The sequence below is a fragment of the Seriola lalandi genome, unplaced genomic scaffold (assembly GCF_002814215.2).
Source record: "Seriola lalandi dorsalis isolate HSWRI2012SDOR001 ecotype SW California unplaced genomic scaffold, Sedor1 jcf7180002054890, whole genome shotgun sequence".
In the NCBI taxonomy this organism is placed as follows: Eukaryota; Metazoa; Chordata; class Actinopteri; order Carangiformes; family Carangidae; genus Seriola; species Seriola lalandi.
Window position 1 is genome coordinate 568,992 of NW_019525442.1, and position 20,792 is coordinate 589,783.

Sequence of the window (20,792 nt, forward strand, 5' to 3'; positions counted from 1 at the left end):
TACAGTGTAGCTTCAGAGCCTCTTCACTTAGCCACCATAGCTTTTTCATGCTTTAGCTAACGGGCACCACCTCAATGATGATGATGAGCATCTAAATTGAAGTCTGAGAGGCCATGGTGTCTCATGTGGGCAAAATCGTATCTCCTAAAAGCTCCTTAGGCCCAAGCAACAGCACCAAGATAAGTCCAATCTATCAACACACACGCTAACGCTTTGATGTTAGCTGATGGAAAAGCTTCTGTTTCCCCTCCTCCTTTTGGCTTTGCTTAATCTCTATTTTATGTCTTCGCTGTAATGTTCCCCTTTTCTTGAACATTTATCAACAAGGCAGTGGGCAAGGCTGGAAAGCAACAGCATTGCACAAATCAGCACGGCAATTAGATAACAAATGCTTTTGTTTAATGGGTGACTACGTTCTGGGTCATGCCTCCACACACACACAAAGGAATAAAGATATTACATACAGATATTATAATATTATAATAGTGAGATTAACATTAAAACCATCATGCTGCTCTTTACAAAAATCAACACTTTGCTAATTGGGCTTATTATACTGTAAATTAGAGGTCTTTCATAATTTTAGATCCTCTCAGAAACTGATCCATGGTACACTTGGGCCAAATGTGTATAAATGAATTAAAAAAAAAACAAAAAGCAAAACAAAACCAAAAAAAATCCAAAAGCTCCAAACAGGTCTCAAGGAGAATTATAGATAGATATTTAGACATTCTGTGTCACAGCTGTGATTAAAATTAATCCCAATGTGTCCATTTTCCTGTTTTTTTTTTTATAGTTCACACACTTGATCGCGCATTTAAAAAACAAATTTTTTTCTCCTATGATCATTTACAACAATACAAGACCCTACCTGACCTGATTAGACATCATATAATTTAGACCCAGCTTGCCCTGGGCTCCTGGGTTGGGTCTTATAGTTACAAGGAACCAAGAGGAGCCCTGAAAATCTCTACTATAGGTCTCACATACAGTTACATTCAGCAGGACTCAAAGAATATGAACTGTCCTTGTTTAGAAACTATTCTTTCTACCTTCCAAAAATGTTGCCAGTGTTCACCGATGGTAAAGTTTGCCTCATATGGATCTGAAAAAGAGTCCCTCAAGGGTCAATTTCAGGTCTGCACCAGTTTTGCCTGTATCTCCATAATATCAGTTCAAAGATAAACATTATTAGTTTGACTTCTAAATTGTGACTTCTTGCCTGCCTTTAGATATATGCAAATTTGATTTGCAGGCTAAGACTAACTCTCATGATCATTGACTGGTATCAAATGTGAAAAAGACTGATGCATACTCTCTATTATCACTTTACAACACAAACCTTTGTTAATTGCTCTAGACTTTTTGCCCTTTTGCTCCGAGTAGAACGTCACCCTCAAATGAACTTTCGGTTCAGAAATTCTTAACTCCCCTTTACTGATCACATCTGATAGCATTTGTGTTCTTTGAGAGAGAGATGAGAAATGGAGGTTAAGTGCAGGATTCACAGAACTGAAAAAAAAGACAAATGAACAAAGACTGTAAGATAAAATGTCCTAAATACCCCTGCTATTCATCCTGTTTTACCATCATGCATCTGAATCTCTCCCCAGCATGTGGGTCTCTCATTAGTGTCTCCTTCTTCCTGTTATCTTTGTTTCTTTGTCATTTCCTGCCCTGACTTTTTATTCTTTTCAACATTTTCTGCTTTTCCTTCCTGTATCCGCCTCATAATATTTCTTTATTTGCCTTTTGTTCTCTTTGGTTAGATCCATTCCTCCATTTCTCTCCTGTTTACTCTAATCCATTTCTCTCTCTCAATCCATGGATCTGGGACATTTAGTCTTCATCACTACCACTTTCATCTATATTTGCAGGCTTATCTGCTACTTTGTCACCCTCCCTCTGCCCCTGTGTCAATTTCTGGGTCAATCTGCTCTGATACCATCTACCCCTACTTTCTCCCCATCTATTTGTTTTTAACTTTTTTATCCCACCATCCCAAGAAACCAAAGAAAATATTACATAAATATTTCATTTATGTTATTTACCTGTTGTATATGTACTTGTTTAGCTCAGTGCGAGAGTCTCTACTGGGTCATTTACAGTGGCATTTCTTCCCCATACACAGCTGAGCAGAGGAGAGACAGGTGGACAGCATCTTATGTTAAGTGCAATAAAAGCCTTCTAACTGTTACAAATCCTCCTAAATCCAAAGATGGACAGACGTCAACCCCAAACGTCTGAAAGTCAGGCCAAAACAACCTTTTCTTAAACCCGGTGGTGAGCAGCTCTCCTGCTGTTGCAGCTACAAAGAGAAGCCAAAGCCCACCCCTCTCAAAGCTGTCAACCCAAGGGAAACACTGATCTCCCTAACGCTTTCCTTTGTGCTTCCCTCAAAGACAAGGACATGGAATCAATTTCAATGATACTTGTAGTCCATAGTTCCCTCTCAGTCCTCTCTCTCTGACTCTGGATCTGCAGAAAGTGAGTCCACTTACGTCAGAGGTTTCTTCCTGTTAAAAGGGAGTTTTTCTTCTCCACTGTATCAGATCATGGTAGGAACTGTTGGGTTTCTTATAATATTGTATGGTCTTAAACTTACTTTGTAAAGGTCCTTGAGATAATGTATTTGGCACTATATAAATAAAACTAAATTGAAATTCTTGCCATGAGTAAATACCTGTCAGAAATAAATGGCCCTGAGCCAGGATGAGTCTTATATCCTTGAATCTTTCGTCCTCACCACTGTGGCTCATGTGTTTCGGTAGAAATGTCTTTTCTTGAAGATATCAATGACATCATTAAGGATATGACTGACCACTGACTGGATTTGGCAGAGGAGTCGCTCAGGGCATGGTCAAAAAGAGAAAAAATATTAGCCAACATGAAAGTGAAGGCGTCGGTATGCAAATGAAGTGCTTGTCAGATTGTCAAACAAAATCTGAAACTCTGCATTACTCCTTATATTTTTCAAGTCGAAATTGGGCTGGTCACTGTTTGTAACTTTCGGAAACAACAATCACGCCCATTCCACACAGTGATTTGTACCACCCATAGCTTGTCTTAGTGAAAGCGTGGTCAATTGGAAAATACTTTTTCCTTTAGAAATGTTTCAGGACGCTTTAAACTCATTTCTTTTAAGTCTGACTATTGACGCCTTAAAAAAGGATGTGATCTTGGCAGTTCCAGAACCAGTTCCTGGAGGTGTTTTAATTGCATATCTTGATGTTTTTCTTCACAGAATGATAAAAGTCTTGCCGCACATTGGACTCCAGTCAGGGAAGGAGGAGGTAATGCAGATGTGGGCTGATGAAATAGAATCTTTTAGTGAATATGTTACATGTGGGTAACAAATTAGAGCAAATCCACCAATCTAAATGACAAAGCAGGTGATTGCCTTCTGGAGCATTGTCTCATTTGGTATCCCTATTGTGTGGATGACATTGCTTGTCAGCATCATCCAAAACAGTTACATGGTAGTTGAATCAAGAATGATCAATATGACTAAATCATTGTGATTGTTGAAAGAAACCAACATTGACAGTTTGTATGGTTAGGGAAACAGTTGCTGATTGCAATGGTGTTCCACCATAAGAGGCCCTTATTGGGAAACCATAATCATAGTTTGTATTAAGTGAATAAACAAATGACTAATGCTTTTTTTAATGAGGACACTGTTAGTAACATAGGAGAATGATGTATTGTGACTCTTATTTATTCTGCGTGTGCGTAATGTGGATTCCATAAGTTTGGGACATGGTAATCCTCTTCGCTTGCAAGTAATTTTACATTCAGGTATAATGCCTAATTAATAATTAATGCCTAACTAATACATTTATTTTCGAGACATGCATGCTTGCAAACCTTCCCAAGTCCATTGTGTATGCCCAGCTGTGTGCAGCAGGGACGAGTAAAGGAGCGTGCCAGGGCTATCCGTCATAGGCTTGATCAATGCCAGCCTCGCCTTGCCAAGTCTGGGGAAGCCAACTTGTACACAACGGCATGCTTTAAAAAATTAGCTACACAGAGAACGCAGCCCACTGAGGGACAGTGAGAGATATCAAGGGAGCTAAAGAGACAAGACGAGAGCGGGAACAAGAGAAAGAGAGAGGGTGAGATGCCTGCTGTTGCCACCTGCCACCCTCAACCCTCTCCACCGAGCTCTGTCTAAAACCGCACTTGACAAATGAGTAAAGGGACGCAGAGCATAGGCAAAGTCCCTGAGCTACAACACTAACAATGCACATACACCATTCCATAGAGAGGTAGGGGGTGGGTGTGTGTAGATGTATATGTGTGTGTGTGTGTGTGTGTGTGTGTGTGTGTGTGTGTGTGTGTGTGTGTGTGTGTGTGTGTGTGAGAGAGAGAGAGAGAGAGAGCGATGGCAACAGAGTGGGAGAATGAGAAAAAAACATTGGGCTGGAACGTACGAAAAGAAAATGAACTTAGAAAACAATAGAGAAGATTTTAAGTGATACATTCATTTTCAAATCACATTTTAAATAATTAAAAAGCAGAAAAAAGAACTGTATAGTAAAATAGAATTTGCAGTGGGTCTGCAGTTTTTCTCTTTTAGCAAAACCTCCTGCTGTACAGTATATTGCACTTCAGACCACATGTCAGAGATATCCGACACGTTCGACACCTCGCTTGCTGTGATATCAGAGATTGGGGGTGTTGCCAGAAATGTGTTATAGTGTTGTCACACCAGAATTAGCTCAGTCAAATTTACTTAAAAAATAGCATGAGTTGTATGGAGCTCCAAAAGCAACACAAGTTACAACAAGTTATCTGACGAAGTCAAAAATGTAACTTAGTATATCAATAAATAATACAGTCGGTAAAACAATTAAAATGGAAATATATACTGCTTACATTAATGTTCAGTCTGTTTTCCCTTTACTACCATTCAATAGATAAAATAAATTACAACCTATTTCATTTTTCTCTTACTCTCAATAAGAGGTCAATCCAACCTTGTCGTAAATTGGAAGCACATTTTAGGTTCTCTCAACTTTGAATACTTTTCAGTGTCAAAGTTCAAAGTTCAATGAGATGGGACTTTGTGGTATTGGGATCATTTTTTGAGTGAAAGATAATATTTCTCATGTCCTGCCTCACTGAAATAGTACTCTAAAGTTTCCATTCTGTGACTCAGTTAGGATTGACCCCAGTTTTCTGTAGCAGTATTCATGCTATATTTTACTTTGTTGTGTCCTGTCATTACTTGTTATTTGCTGGTGCAATGTGCCAGTTTCCACACAGTGATAGTCAAGGTCTTTTGTTCTGCCGCACAAAGGCAGCTCATATCAATCGTACCGATTTGATGTCAGGCTAAAAATGATGTTGCTGGTTTGACAGACAACCATTTTCAAGCCAAAAAAACATTTCACAAACACATCAAGCGTCTAGTGTCTATTTATAAGAGTGTTTGTTTTGATTTCCTATGTTTCCCATCTAGATAAATTCTTTCCTGATAAGTAGAGAGACTGCCTGACATTTCGCAATGTACACACACAAGCTGCAAAAGGGGTCACACAGTCTACTGCCTTCCTTTAAACCCCTCCTAATCTGAATATTTAACGTGGGGAATAACATCTCTGCCACCTCCCATCTGCCCTTCATCATGACATGTTGTGTCAGTGCATGCTCAGCCTTGTATTTTTATGTAACTGTCATTCTGCCGCCTCTCTCTCTCTCTCTCTCCTTTTACAACTTGCACAAATAACATCTGGCACTCTGCCTGATCGCCAAGGATGTGATGATTAAGGCCAAATGCCAACCCTATTTCTCCACTGTCCACCATGTCTGCAACCTTACTCTTACTTACACACAAGCATTTCCATGAAAGCTTTTTGCATTGATGACAATAAATTTACACACTTTTCATGTAATATGATAAAAAAAAAACAAAGTGCTGTATGTATTACAAATCAATCTCAAATATTTCCAGCACAGCTGCACCCAACTTCAGCCTGAGTGGAAATTTATGTAGAGTTGAAGTGGGGGTGCAGAGGCGGAGATGTGAGGCAAGGATACTGCTTGAAGTGAAAGGGACAGGAGCTTGCTTGTACTGTGACAAGGTAGTTACCTGCTAATTGCATTTAAAATCACACTCCTTCCTCATAAGTTCTCCTCCTGAGAACAATAACAATGCACAATAAGTGGCCTCTGCAAATGTTTATATTCAAGTAACAGAGCCCTCTAGTGGACAGCGGGATTATGACTATTGTCCATTGAGAGCGAGGGAGGAATTGTTACAGAGCCACAAAGTCAGCAGAGGGAGGGGGTCAGGGTGGTTGGGGGAGTCATCAAAACGTGGCACTCTACCATGTTTACTGTTTTCTACCAGAAGTCAACGTTGTTTCATGATCATTCCTCAAACTTACTATAACACAGTAGTACTTAGTACTAGTATTACTAGTACTACAATGTTTTTCTAACCTTGACAACCATGGCAACCTAACCATTACTTATTTCAACCCAGACCATGATCTTTCCTTAAACCCAACTAGACATTTGGGTTGGCAGGTCATAACATTTTCAATAGTGATTTGTAACAGTTTTGGAAAGCACACAGAAGCGATTTTTACCTGCTGAAAAAGGCATCAGATTATATGCATTTTTTTTTATGAAGAGCAATTACTAATGACATATTTTATCATTTAATTTGTAGGACTAGTGGGAATAATGCATTGTCTTTCAGCAGTCTGAATTCGAAAATATCGTAATAGTAGTGGTACTGATCTGCAGAAAAACGTCAACTCCATGGATGTTAAAGATGGTGGTGATTTGCAGCATGTTGCAGTTTGTATAACATGTATGTACTGAGTCCTAAAAATGATGTGTCCTTATTTTTAGTCTTTAGGTCACAGCCAAGTTTCTCCTCTTCTCTGCGTAGGTGAGTGAGGGAGGTGTCGAATGAAAAAATAAGAACATCAAGAGAGAAAAATGAGCTGCCAACCAGCAGCCTTTTAGCTAAGCAATCATCATCCAGCAGGGATGGGATGGACACGAAGGTCGCCCGCACAGTGGACAATAACAGCATACGCTGTTGACACCATGAATACACACCGTTCAGTTTTGCCCTTGTTTCAGATCTTCATACACCTAAAGCAGATCTGAGTCAAGGGAAGCAAGGGTCTTTTAGTTCAAATAATGTAGTTGTGTCTGTGGGCATTTAGGAAAGAAAGATGACTGCAGATGTAATGGTTATCCTGCTGAAAGAAACATAGAAAGGAAGAAGGAAAAGAAAGAAAGAAAAGAAGTCTCCCTCTACAGACCATGGCCGTAGAAAGCAGCACGTCACAACTTTGTTTTTCTTATATTAAAGGTTGTTGTAATCTACAGTTGGCATCAGTGTGCCAAGACACGTAGCAATGTGCCAGTGAAGCAAGCGAACATGGATCTAAACAATACAAACTTTAAAAAAAAAAAAAGGCTTTGCAAAGACTTTATGTGAAAGAAATTATTGGAAATCTGAAAATGCCTTTCAGCTGCTAAGTTCAGGAGGTGTCATTAACTCTCTTGCTTAAAGGCTTTTACTGTGAAGCAGCGGCAGGAAAGGAATAATAGGTTGTAGATACCAGACCAGACAAAATGTATAGTGTGAAACTGACAAGCGTAAAATAAAAAAATCCTGAACACACCAAATTATGTTAAAAGAACAAAAGGTAGTTCAGACACCAGCTTAATGGAGCTTTTAACTTGCAGATAGTTACTTTTATAAATGATCATTCTTCAATTGAAATGCAGCTTCACAATTATTTACTGATATGCTGGAAGTCTCTCTTAAATTATTTAAATATTGAATATTTAAATAATGCATCCTCCTCTGAATATTTAAATAAATGATAATTAATTTATAAGGACTCTTCAAAGACCTTTATTAAAAGGTAAAACACTGAACTTCTGAACTCATCATGTTTTCATCACTATCTGCTTTGCTTTGAAATGTAGCCTTAGACCTCAAGAGAACAGGTGCTACAGTACATTTGCAGCCCCAGTTTTATACACACATGAACATTTTAAAGCCACTCTCTTTATCAGAGATATATCAAACACACATAAAATACAAACAGAATCCTACAGTAGTCTGAATACACAGATTGTCACAGTCTGGACCATCACCCCAGTTTTTCCTCTTGTTTCTCTGGTGTTTGCCTTTCCCTGTCTGTCTTTGTGTGTGTGTGTGTGTGGATCATGGTGTTTCTTTCTCTCTCTCTCTCTCTCTCTCTCTCTCAAATTGGTGAACACCGGTTCACCAATTTGCCAGCACACCTGCTACTCATCAGCTCATCAAGCCAGCAGTTTATATATATATATATATATATAGATATATCTATATATATATATAGATATATATTCCCCGGTCCTGCATCCACTCTTCACCAGATTGTTGTATTCACCAGTCCGGATCACTGCCTGACAGCTTACCTGTTCGAAGTGCTACGCTCCCACGACCCAGCTTCTTCACACCATTCTCCAGCCACCCAGACCTACTCTGCTCCTCCACTCATTTCCCCAGCCAGCCAGGACGGCCTCACCCACCCACTCCACTCTGTTCCTCTGTTGCTGACAGAACGATCTGGTCGTCTAAACCCGGCAGAACGTAATTATGATGTGGGGAACCGGAACTATTGGTTGTGAAAGTTGCCCTAGAGGAACGAAGACATTGGCTGGAGGGGCTGAACCTTTCAGAGTCTGGACTGATCAAACAAACTGGTCAATTTGATTTCAATTAAACCGACTGCCTGGGTTCTAAAAAATGCGAAACCTGATGCTCTCACGCAGGAAACCCCTTAAGACCTGGACACCGTCCTTCCTGGATGGAGGCCCAGTGAACTCAATCACACCCACGTAATGGCCGCACCCTCTCCCTCCTTAAACAATGCTTCTGGTAGTCCACCATGGATGCTGACACTCAAGCATATGTGGCAGCCTGTACTGCGTGTGGCTGTGCCGGACAACTTCGCCCCTTGCCCGTACCAGGATGCCCTTGAATACATTTTGCCTTAGAGTTTGTCCCAGGGCTGCCCGTGTCACAAGGTAACACAATCATTATTACTGTGGTTCAGCAGTTCATTTCATGGCTCTTTAAAAACATTTTGAGAAACCGCAGATATCTTTGTAAAACATATCTTCTGTCTTGTTGGGATTCCCCAAGACATTGTTTCCAACAGAGGAACCCAGTTCACCTCCCTTGTTTGGAAATCCTTCTGTCAGGCTCTCCTTCCTCAAACAACTGGGCAAACAGATCTCATAGCTGATTACCGACCCCAATCCATCCTCCTGGAGCGCCCACCTACCCTGGATTGAATATGCCTACGACTCTTTACCAGCTCTGCTACGGGTATGTCATCCTTTGAATGTTCTTTATGTTATCAACCCCCTTTGTTTTCTTAACCAGGAGGAAGAGATTGCTATTCCATCCCATCTTTGTAGGGAGGGATACACGCTCTGCCCTTCTTACCTCTTTTGACGGGAACAAGCACATCACTGACTGAGAGTTTGGCTTTCTGCCGGAGACATTCCATTAAAGACCGACTCTAAAAATCTTTCTCCTCACTATGTTGGTTCATTCCTTGTAATGTGTATATTGTTGCACTCCTTTTAGTCCAGACCGCAAATTAAGTTTCCCACTTTGGAAAATAAAATGTTTGAATCTGAATCCAATTCACTCTACTTTCCACATGTCACAGGAACCTGTCTCCACCAGTCCTTTGTGCCCGCCTACTGATCCCCCTTCCTCCCGCCTGGGTTGTGGATAATAACTTATCTTTCACAGTCTGGTGGCTGTTGGATGTTCGTCATCGAGGCAGAGGGTACCAGTGCCTCATTGGCTTGGAGGGATACCGCCCTGAGGAGTGTACATAGATTCCGCGTCACCTCATCTTGGACCCCTCCGTGGTCCAGGATTTCCATCGTGTCCATCTGAACAGACTAGGAGGTTCAAACTCTCCTTTGGTCTGCCCCACCTAAACCAGCTGTTCACTTCCCTCTCTGCCAACAGTCTGCTCAGCCTTCAGCCTACTATCTGCCCCCCCCCCCGGCCCTTTCACAAAGACCCCCACTCACTTTACAACTAGCAAGAAACTTAAATGTGCTAGTGTCCTGCCCTTGGGTTCCTCTGTCCCTTGTGACACGGATAGCACCCAAGTTCAACCAGAACAAAAGCTTCTTTTGTACAAATTTGTTCCTCTCTCTCTCTCCCACACATCCTGCACTCCCAAATTAAACTGTTTCTGTCTTCTCCTCCACTCTCTACCATACTGAATAGATTTCCCTTTTTGTTTATCTGAAGGAGGTGCTGAGTAGTAGGTTGATCTTCTCCTGCCAGGCAGTACTTATAAACCAAGTGTAATTTCACACTTATGAGGTGCCAAGGTACGGACGTACCAAAATCAAGTGTCTTCATTTAGAACTGATCCTCCATAAACGATAATGAAAGTGTCAGTGTGCATTGTGCGATTTGTAAACTGTGACAGCTATCCTACAGTGCTGACGGCTGTGGTGAACCGGTGGCATTTAAAAGCAATGAGTGTGTTCCTCCTAACTGAGAGTTATTTTAAAACAGTCCAATCTCTTCACTGAGATAGAGATCCTAATTTGGCAACAGCTTACATAAGCAGCATGTATTTTATCTGACTTCTAGAGAGAAGTGATTATAGAAGAAAGACTAAGTTCTAACTTTTATCGCAATAGAAGAAAAAAAGAGGACTTTAATTACACAGTATGTATAATTAACAGAGGATGTATCATATTTTCCATTTTATTTTTTCCATCCTGCTTTTGACCTTCACGTGCCTTTTTTTATTTTCCTACCACACCTTGAATTTTATGGAAAACTGTTCTGAATATGCAAAGCTGAACAGCAAAGAGAAAGAGTTTCAATGTTTCTGTGGCTTTTTCTCGAAAGAAGGTTTTTTCATCACATCTGCTGTGTTGGGAACTCAAAGTAAAGACAGAAGTGATTGTTCCTGCACAGTCTGTTCATCGACAGAGAATATAATTAAACACTATCAGGCTTTGATCGTCACAGCTAAAATGGATGGTGACTTTTTTTTTTTGCTTTACCTACCTAATGACCCTGGTAATTTCATCTGCTATGCCAGCTGAGTGACTGACAGCAGCTGGCTTTACAGTTGCTTAGCAACAGTGTTCTGCCCTCTGATTTAAGTCAGTAAAATAAAGTTAATGCAGCATAAAGCTGGAAATCAAAAAAGGAGAGAGCTTGTCTAGATTTAGAAAAAAGAAAACTACAGTAAAAGCAGATATGGAAACTTTGGAGGTTGAAAGGGAAGCAGTAGCTGCTTGGGTAAAGGCTGAGGTATTAGAGGGAGCTACAGCTATGTATGTGTGTGCAATACCAAATCCAGCTCAGTACTCAAGCTTGTGCTTCATCATCGCATGATGAAATCTTTCTGTGTGAAACTTCCCATGCTGCAGACGTAAGACTCTGCGTGGCCACAGAGGAAAGGCAAATGCACAATGTCTTCATAAACATACTCATCTGACACATGAGGTACTTTCTACTCTGATGGCAGAAGTATCGACAATAATCAATGCAAGGCCACAGGTCTCTATTGGATCGCTCCTCACCAATCCTGCTTTCCCCTGCCAAGCTCTTGACCCCAAAGCCAAGCCTATCTGCTCCACCAAGAAACTTCAGTGAAATGCCAGCAGAGACAAGTACAAGCGCTTGCCAATGAATTCTGGAGCCATTGGAGAAATTAAAACAATAACACTCCTCAGTCAAGATGCAAGTGGCACTGGAAACATCACAACCTGCAACCCGGAGACATTGTGCCGTTGAAATGAACAGCTGAATGTTGTTTTGGTACATTGAATTTTGCACAATGTGTTTTCTTTTTCCACTTTTCCCTGCCTTTTGGCTTGCTTTGCACTTTGAACTGTGAATACTCTCACACTGTTACATAATTTGGAAGCCATTCATTTTGCTATATATATTGTCACTGGTATAAGTAGGAATAATTATGATGGTCCTACCTTAGCAATGGTTTCATGGAACTTGAAAAGTGGGTCCAGGGTTTTTGGTGATTCCACAGAAAACTGGGCCTCGGACAGGAAACTGGTCGTCTGAGGCAAAAGAGTAAAGAAAAAGCAATTGTCACATATCAAACCACAACAGCATCATTTAAATCTCCATCTCCTGTGATTGCTTTTCAAGTCAAATCATTATCTCATTCAGAAATCTTTTCATTATTGTGGGGGCACGGTGATTACAAAGTTCAAGCAGAAATCTTCACTTTTCTTATCTTTCCTATTCTAGTTTGTTCTATTCTCTTCTAAGAGTGGAAAATAGTGGAGTGACCTGGCAAGCTTTTGACAGGAAACAACACTAAAGGCTCTCAATGCCACAGAGCTGCCAGGACGTTTTGTTCTGCTGTCAGATATGCACATACACATGTGCACACACGCACACACTGTCCCAGATGCTGACACAAAGTCATGTAACCATGACTGCACACACCCGAAAACTACCTCGCTGTCACCTCAGCATACTCTTAATATCCCAGAACAAAGCAAGGCATTGTGACTTCAAAGCGGTAGTGCTGCTTTAGTAGAAGAATTTTTTTCTCGGGAGTCAAATTAAGTAGCAGACAGCTAAGAATATCAAACATTGCCTGGAACAACAAATATCTGACGACTTCTGTAGTATTTAACCAGTTTCAGACACACTGTCTCTGCCATAGTAACATTCTCCTTTACTTTGGAACAAGGTTGGTCAAAGTTTATAATAATGGTGATGATAATTATTTATTTCTTGTACATAGGCTTATAATGTCTGCTGTGTTTGTTTTATGTTCCAACATATGTATTGAAAACCTATTCTTGTAAAGGGCAATCAAGGTTTCCAATTATTAAGTTATCACCTTATATAAAATTCTACTTCCTGTGATGGAAGAGTAAGACTGACAGCAACCTGGGTTTTGACTTGTCTATTCTGCTTTCAGATGTATGTGCACTCAGACCTGTCCACTAGACATTTACATGTTCTGGTAAAACTGCATTAATACTAGACTTGGACATTTGCTCAAGAAACCTGGAAGTTGTAAATTGCTTTCAAAAGTTGCATATACAGTCAAGCTGTCATTTTGTGTGGCTGTATTTTAGCGTAAGCAGCTCGCCTTGGCGTCTCTCATTGTGCTGTCTGTTTGATAATTATGGCCTAACCACAATCTTTTCTCATCCTTGAAATTGTCATAGTTGTCATGTGCAAGTATTGTATAAAGTGCAAAATTTTAAAGTTGCTGTCAATGAACATTTTACACATGCAATATTGACATTTTTACCCAAATTTTTTGCCAACTGCTGCTCCTAGGTTCAAAAGTGAACTTTCACTTTCAGTTCTTAAAATGCTCAAATGTTAATCTCACAGCCACAATTGCATAAAAGTTGTGCAAACTTCATCTGCTGAGGAAGATGGTTCGATGTGACCATATACACATATACTAATGTAATGTCACCGTTGTCCAGTGATAGGGCTGTTTTAGATCAGCTAGTTGTGCTGTAATCCATGTTACATGAAAATCTACTGCCATCACTATCTTTGATATTTGTGTCAACATTTTCCAGTTTGTGTTTGCTGACAACATCAACATACCCTGACCCACAGATGTTGCTATAAATGCATAAATTACTTCAGCACATGCACCGCGTTGAAATGTCATTATCACCGCATTTTAAAATGTACAGTGTGCTAGCTCACAAAATTAGAGTTGAAGCTGCCCAGAGCCGAGTGTGAACCAAGTAGAACCAAAATGTACCAAAAGTACCATGTGCAGTTATCTGGTCACTGAAAGGAAAACACTTCAACTTTGAAGGAAATAGTTACTTGCCTCAGCTCAGAAAAGAAGCTCAAATGTGGGATGCACCTAACCACACACAACTCAACCAGACAATATGGCACGTATGGGGAATAAAAGTTTTAACTTAATAATTCACATACTTATGCATTCCAAGAAGCCACAAGGAGAACGTTTTATGAAGCCTTTTTTGTGTGCTGCCTCTGAATAAATGTGTGAATTATTGAGCTCAACATCTGCCTCAGAATATGTTGTGGATGTCAAGCTGAATATGTGCAGCATTTCCAAAAAAGTCTCACCTCCTACATTCAGAGGAGAAGAATTGAAATCGAACACATGGTTATGTCTCTGGTGCGCTCTCACAAAAAGCCATGGCTTCAAGTGCTGTTGGAACTCAGGGGATTTCTGCAGCTGTCACTTCCTGTGGTCAAGCAGTGTTTGTCTGCAGCAGTTTAAAATCAGGATCACTGAAGATGCAGATACCCACACGCACACAGTATATGCGTTAAAAAGATGAGGTGGGTGCACACACGCACCCACACTCTCTCACACACACACACACACACACACACACACACACTAATAACTCATAGCTCAGTTTTAAGCATTTTTGTAATTATTACTCTTTGAGAGCAGCATTTAGTTACTTCACTGTTACTCTGTTGATGTATTATTACCCAGAGGTCCATAGTTAAAGATCTTGACATGACCATTAATCTAACTTTTACTATAGCAAAAATGGCTAACGCTAAAGGGCTAGTTAATGCATTTGCACATTCAGAATATTAATTTCTCGAGACTTCTTGTAATCACTGAAACTGAATGTAATATAATGGTTTATTTAAAGTTCCCCTCCAGATATGTTTTAAACTATGTGAAAAATACACCACATCGGCACTTACTTCTTCACTCAGAAATTCTTGATCATTTTTGATCATTCTGATTCAGAATTTTTTGATCTTGATCTTTTTGTGTCTCTGTATATCTGTATATGTGCTTATATATAATTCTGCTGATTCCAATATAGTACAGTGGAGTGCCATTAACTATGAACACATGGTGCTAAGCAGTGGGCCAAATCTAGCACTCTGTTCTGTACTTCACAGGGTCAGGATGAAAGACTGAAACAAAGAGAACTATACCAAGGATCAAAGATACCTGAGTTCCATTCACTTTGTACTTAGATCCCTTTGTACCGCTTATCTACCTCTCAGTTCTTCACAGTGCAGACCCTCTCTGTCCCTTGATCTCAGCACTTACACCTTTCTCTTCTTTCTCTAGCTGGGTATTTTAATTTTCCTAATTTGACTAAAATACTATCCTGCATTTTTTTTTTATCAAACTGATTATCTGATGAATGATCAACGTAGACTGAAAATAGTCAAATGAAAAAAAAAAAAAAATTTAACATCACAAAACATTACACCATGGCAATAATTGCATGCTGTGCAAGTGTCACTGGTTTGCAATTAAAGATGACCAGAGGAAGTGTATACTAATGACGGGGTAAGGAATGAAGAAGAGTGCACATGTTCAATCCTGAGAACTTTATAGTCTAGAATATTTTACAATTAGGTGTCATGGTGGCTCAGTGGTTAGCACTGTTGCCATCCCGGAAAGGGGCAGTCTCTTGCTACCTTGTCTTTACTGTGTGGAGTTTGGATGTTCTTCCTGTGTTTGCATCGGTTTCCTCTGCGTTCTCCCCTGCAGTCAAAGGACATGCAGCTGAAGTACATTGGATACTCTAGGTGTCTCTCACCCAGTGTGGGCAGAGATAGGATGCTGGGTAAATGAGTGTCCTGAGAAAGGTTACTTGTCAGCCATAGGTGACTACTTTGTTTTTGCTCCATCTTTGTTCATAACTGCTCCTGCAATTATTTACTATTTTTTTATTTGTTTCTCTCCATATAAATGACACACTCTGATTTTGTTTTTGTGGTAAGACTATTGAATTTAAACTTGCTTTAAAGGTTGACACCAACACTTCCACACATAATTTATAGGGAAATATAAGTGAGCAGTGGATATATGTTCTTAAATATTATAAATATGTTGTTTCCATGTTAGTTTATGATCAATCACACCCCCAATTATTTTTTTTGTTCAATATCACTATTAAACCATGAATTTAGTTTTCTTAACATTAAGTGACAATTTATTAATATCAAACCAAGTTTGAAGAATTTCCAGCTCCCTTACAACAGCATACAAAAGTTGCTTTAAATTTTTCTCAGAGCAAAATAACTTTTGTATCATCTGCAAAAAGGACACATTTGAACAAATCAGTAGCATTACCACTATCACTAATGCATGAAAAGTTTTGGACCAATCACCGATCCTCGGGGTACTCCACAGGTGACCTGTGTGTAGGTCACGTCTTGGCACTATGTCTTTAAAGGGCTACATCTCCCACACAGTTCTTTATATCAGTGGAAACTTACTCAAATTAAAGCTTGAACTTTGATGTAGTATCTATGATTTTATTTCAAGTTGAAGTTGCTGAAGCAAGAGCCTGAAGAACAAAAAATGTGTAACTGTTATAAATATGTATGTTACCTTTTGTTTTTTCACTTGGTTTTTCCTTAGTCACTTCGAACATCAGAGGATATACAGTGCTGTGTGTTGTAGAGAATACAAAGGTCTATGATTTTGGGCTGTATGAATAAAAAATATTTGACTTTGGCCAAACCTGTGCTTTGATGAAAGTGTATTTGTGTAGAAGATTACGTTATGTACATTTGAACATGTAGAAGGGATATGGATATGCTAAGAATCCAGCCCTGCTGCTGTTTGTTAATACCTTTTTGGCAGCTTGATTTGCTTACAGCATAGCCTTCATATTATATATAAACATATAATATATATAATATATACAAATATAATCACCACCAGTAACAATAACATTTCTGTTGCAATTCAACATGCTGATGCTGCTGGAGAAGACACCAGCTATTCAAATAAACTGTAACAACGGCACAAAATGACTTCAGAAACACTCTGCCCTCTCTCTTCCTCCCTCTCCCTCTCACACACACGAAGACACACACGCGCGCCTGCGCACGAACGCATACACAAAACGTTTAGTCAATCTTACCCTTTCTGATACACATCAGTTGTGAAGTACCTCTTGAGCATGAAGGACAACGAGAATAGCTTTTAACCGACAAAGTTGTTCCACAAATCACTCAGGAATATCCATTTGTGTAACGTTTATATATACAAGATTTCAAACGATAATTTAGCAGTAAACAACTACTTACTATGTAAAGATATAGTGAAGTATAGGTAAAGTGTGTGCGTGTAATCCGAGTTTCTCTGTGTTTTGTTCCGGTAGCCGCGCTGGCCGCACGTAAGTATTAGTGTGTTAGTGCAAGTGAAACCATTGGCACTCCTTACATTTATAAAGACACAGGAACCGTCCTCACTTAAGATGGCAGAGTGCAGTAGCAGCGTTCAAGTCCAAAGTAGGAGCTGTTAAAGGGCTCCAACTTTCCTGCTCCTGGATGTGTGAGCAACTTGATGGCTACATAATGTTACATGTCTGTTTTCACTAGAGACCAGCTACCCTAGCATGATTACATTAGCTAACTTGCTCTTACTGACATTATGAATTCGCTCGGCAAATGTTGCTATCGCTAGCTGGCCGTGGAGCATATCACGGCAATGCGTGGGCTAATGGCTGGATTATTCATTTTTTGTTGGCTTTCGTGGACACGGGCTAACTTTATTCAGGTGTGCTTCTCGTGGTGTGTTTAGGGGCCTCTTTCGATTGGGCCTCGCAACACCTTGCTGTGAACATGTGAGGAGGAGGAGGTGTGGCCGACGAAGCATTTGTTTTGGTCTGAGATGCTGCCACATGTAGTGGCAGGGAATCTCATATGTACAGTATATAACCTTTAAGATTGTTTACTCCTAGAGCCCAATGTAAGATGAGTGGTAAATCTAATGGACACTTTCCATTCAGATCTTACAATGAATGTAATCCTGCATTGACATTAACAATATCATTACTTCATCTGACTGACTGTCAGAACCTCTGAGCTTCTTAGTCCTATTATTCCATTATTATTTTATACAGGTGAACCACATTGGAAAAGAGGCAATAAACCTCACTGGCACTGTTGTTTCTTTGTTTCTTCCTATGTATTATACTGCAGTTCGATTTCCATTACAGTCACAGCCAGCCTTGCAGCCTTGTATTGGCTATAGACAGTAATGTGCTCGCAGCTGAGTGTCTCTGGGCCGCTTATGGGCAGAGATCAGCAGTGTTTGGATGTTGTTACATAGTTGCTGGTTTGGAAATCATTCCTTTGACAAAATATTACTTTTGGCACCAAATGATACCTAGATAAAATACAAACAGGAGAAAGAGGCGGATGAGATGAAGCAGATGTATAGCTACACCAAACCAATACTCACTGAGTGAAATCATCAATCAAAAGCCCTCATAAAATATAAAACATCTTCATTGTCCTATTTTGACTACAAGACATATGTCATATGAAAATTCTCCTAAGATGTATTAGCTTTCCTGAAGAACAAATCAATACCAGTTTTCTCTGCCACAGTCTGGTCAGAAAAACTAACTGATCAATGTCCTGAGACCTGCAGGAAGAAATGATTTTAGTTTTTGTCTTTGAACGGCTAAATAAGCTTGTTTGTGATGCATGGGATTTCTCCCACTTGTCTTAGATTGTCTGTCTCTACTTTTGCAAGCACTGCTTTGAGCACGGTATCCACAGGGATAGTTTCTTTGTTTAAGGAGAGCCAGGAGAGTCAGTTTAAGATCAGGCAATATACTGGCTCTTACCGACGTAGTGCATAGATTAGGTTTTCTTTTATATACCAAGAATGGAGAGTCTGTAAACTGGGTCTCTCTGTCCAGGATTTAAGAATACTATTTTCCACAGTGTGAGCCTAAAGTTAAAGTACTGATACTTTTCAGTACATTAGATCACATTTTCAGATGAAGCCATTGTATCTGCATTATCAAAACATCAAACAAAACAACCTGTTTGTAGGGAGGCAGTCATCATCACAGCCGCCCTCACAGAGGTGTTTGCCGAACCCTTGTGAGCCTGTGTTTACACCCACACTTTTTGGTGCATAAACAGTACAATGACGATGTTTTTTCTTGTTTAGTCTGGTGAAAATATTTCCTATAAATGTCTGGTAGGGACCTGAAAAACCTGATTGAGACCGCCTTGGACAGCAGCCTCAGCGAAAACACCCAAAAGCACCAGTTCAACATTGTGCAGAGCAAGTGTGCAGAACAGCTGTGCTCTTTCTGGCAGATGTGGAAGCCACAGTGGCTCAAATATGCTGACCACAGCAATGCACATTCAATGGGGCTCTGGCACTTGACACAGGGTGAAAGTTATCTAGTTAAACCTCGAGCATGACCGAAAACGAGAGACGATGAGGATTACCAGGTTCATTTGTTCATTCGTTATCCATACCACTTTCCTCTTATAGGGACGCCGGGGTGGGGGGGTGGGGGGGCTGGAGCCAATCCCAGCTGACATTGGGCGAGGATACCGGATACTATTCATCATAACTATGGGCCATATATTACTCATTGCGCAACACTTTCATAACAATTTACACAAAATCTTCAAAATGGTCTACCTTCCCACTGTAAAATACAGCACTATCATGCCTGACCTCTAAGAAGAAAAACAAGCAACTCACTCAGAAAGAACTCACTGATTTAATACTGTCTGAAGTGGTACCTTCGTGATTGCTGGTAACAATTAATAACGTTATTTCTCTCTGCACTGAGATAAAGGAGGTCAAGGAGCAATCTCAGTTGGCAGAGGGATTTATCTTTTGTTAATTTATGTAGTACATTTTGAAAATGACTCTCATCTTTATTCTTTGAATAAAATGCTGCAACTACAACTTGAGAAAAAAAAACATGTTTATTTTATTCACTTTGTAAACCCTCACGTCATTAAATCTAACCTAAAAGAATAAAAAAAGGCTCTCTGAGGTACTCTTTTGACAAAGTGGTGCTAGCTGTGTCTGAAATCATTAATAAATTGTTTATAGGGGAGACGGTATTTCTATAGAGAGCCCTGGAGACAACTGATGAAAGTAAGAACTGAGAGAACAGGAGGTGAAAACCAGCATGAAAAATTCACAGTACACTTCTTCGGCACAGACTACAATACTGCATCAATGGATTGTTCTGGAAAGGATACATTTTTATATATTTATAGTTTTGATCTGACAGGTTTTGAGAAGAAGACGGCAGAAAGTTTTGAAGATTTCCAAATCACATGTTGAATCTCTCTTACTTTAGAACAGAAGAAAGTCTAATTTAGATTCCTTAAAATAAGTGTGGAAGAACGTAAAGCCCCACATATGTGAACACGCCTTACATAAATAATTTATCAAAAACTGGGACGCGATCTGAAGAACACATGGTCTGAATAGAACCAGTTATTATTGGACATGATCCTAAATGTGGTCATCCAGGCTGGTTGTCACATTTGTGGATATTTTTCTGTTGCTATTTAATCAGAATGTTTAATAAGTTTAATGAGAATTAATGTAACTCATTTTCTGTATCTGGTACAGGAAGATGGTGTCCGTACACTTGATCCTGTCAAAAAAGGTTATAACGGGTCACCTGAAACCAGATCTTGAACTGAGGTGACAAAAACTAGTTAATGTAATGTTGAACCCATAAAATTACTTAAAAAAAATTGCAGTGAAAGTCAAATAAGTGCTAAAACATTATTTAAACCATTATGGGAAACTAAACTCGTGAATACCAGGACAGTAAAAATGAGTATACCTTGGAAATATGACATATGAATCAGACCTACACACATACTATAAAGAGAGGTGGATAACACACTGCACAGGGAGGCAGCCACAAACACATGAGAGAGATGAAAGCAGTGAGGGGAGACAGAGAGAGCTAATGAGAGGCTGGAAAAGAGAGACAGCAGA

General features: G+C 39.8%; 1 protein-coding gene across 1 annotated transcript in view; it reads right to left on the minus strand.

Annotated features, from left to right (window-relative positions):
• Positions 1–20,792, minus strand: part of naaladl2 (N-acetylated alpha-linked acidic dipeptidase like 2) — a 367,789-nt gene that overhangs the window by 55,214 nt on the left and 291,783 nt on the right. The window contains exon 14 of the mRNA XM_087180108.1: positions 12,013–12,102. Coding sequence (XP_087036234.1) covers positions 12,013–12,102 — 90 coding nt within the window. The remainder of the gene's footprint in view (positions 1–12,012; positions 12,103–20,792) is intronic.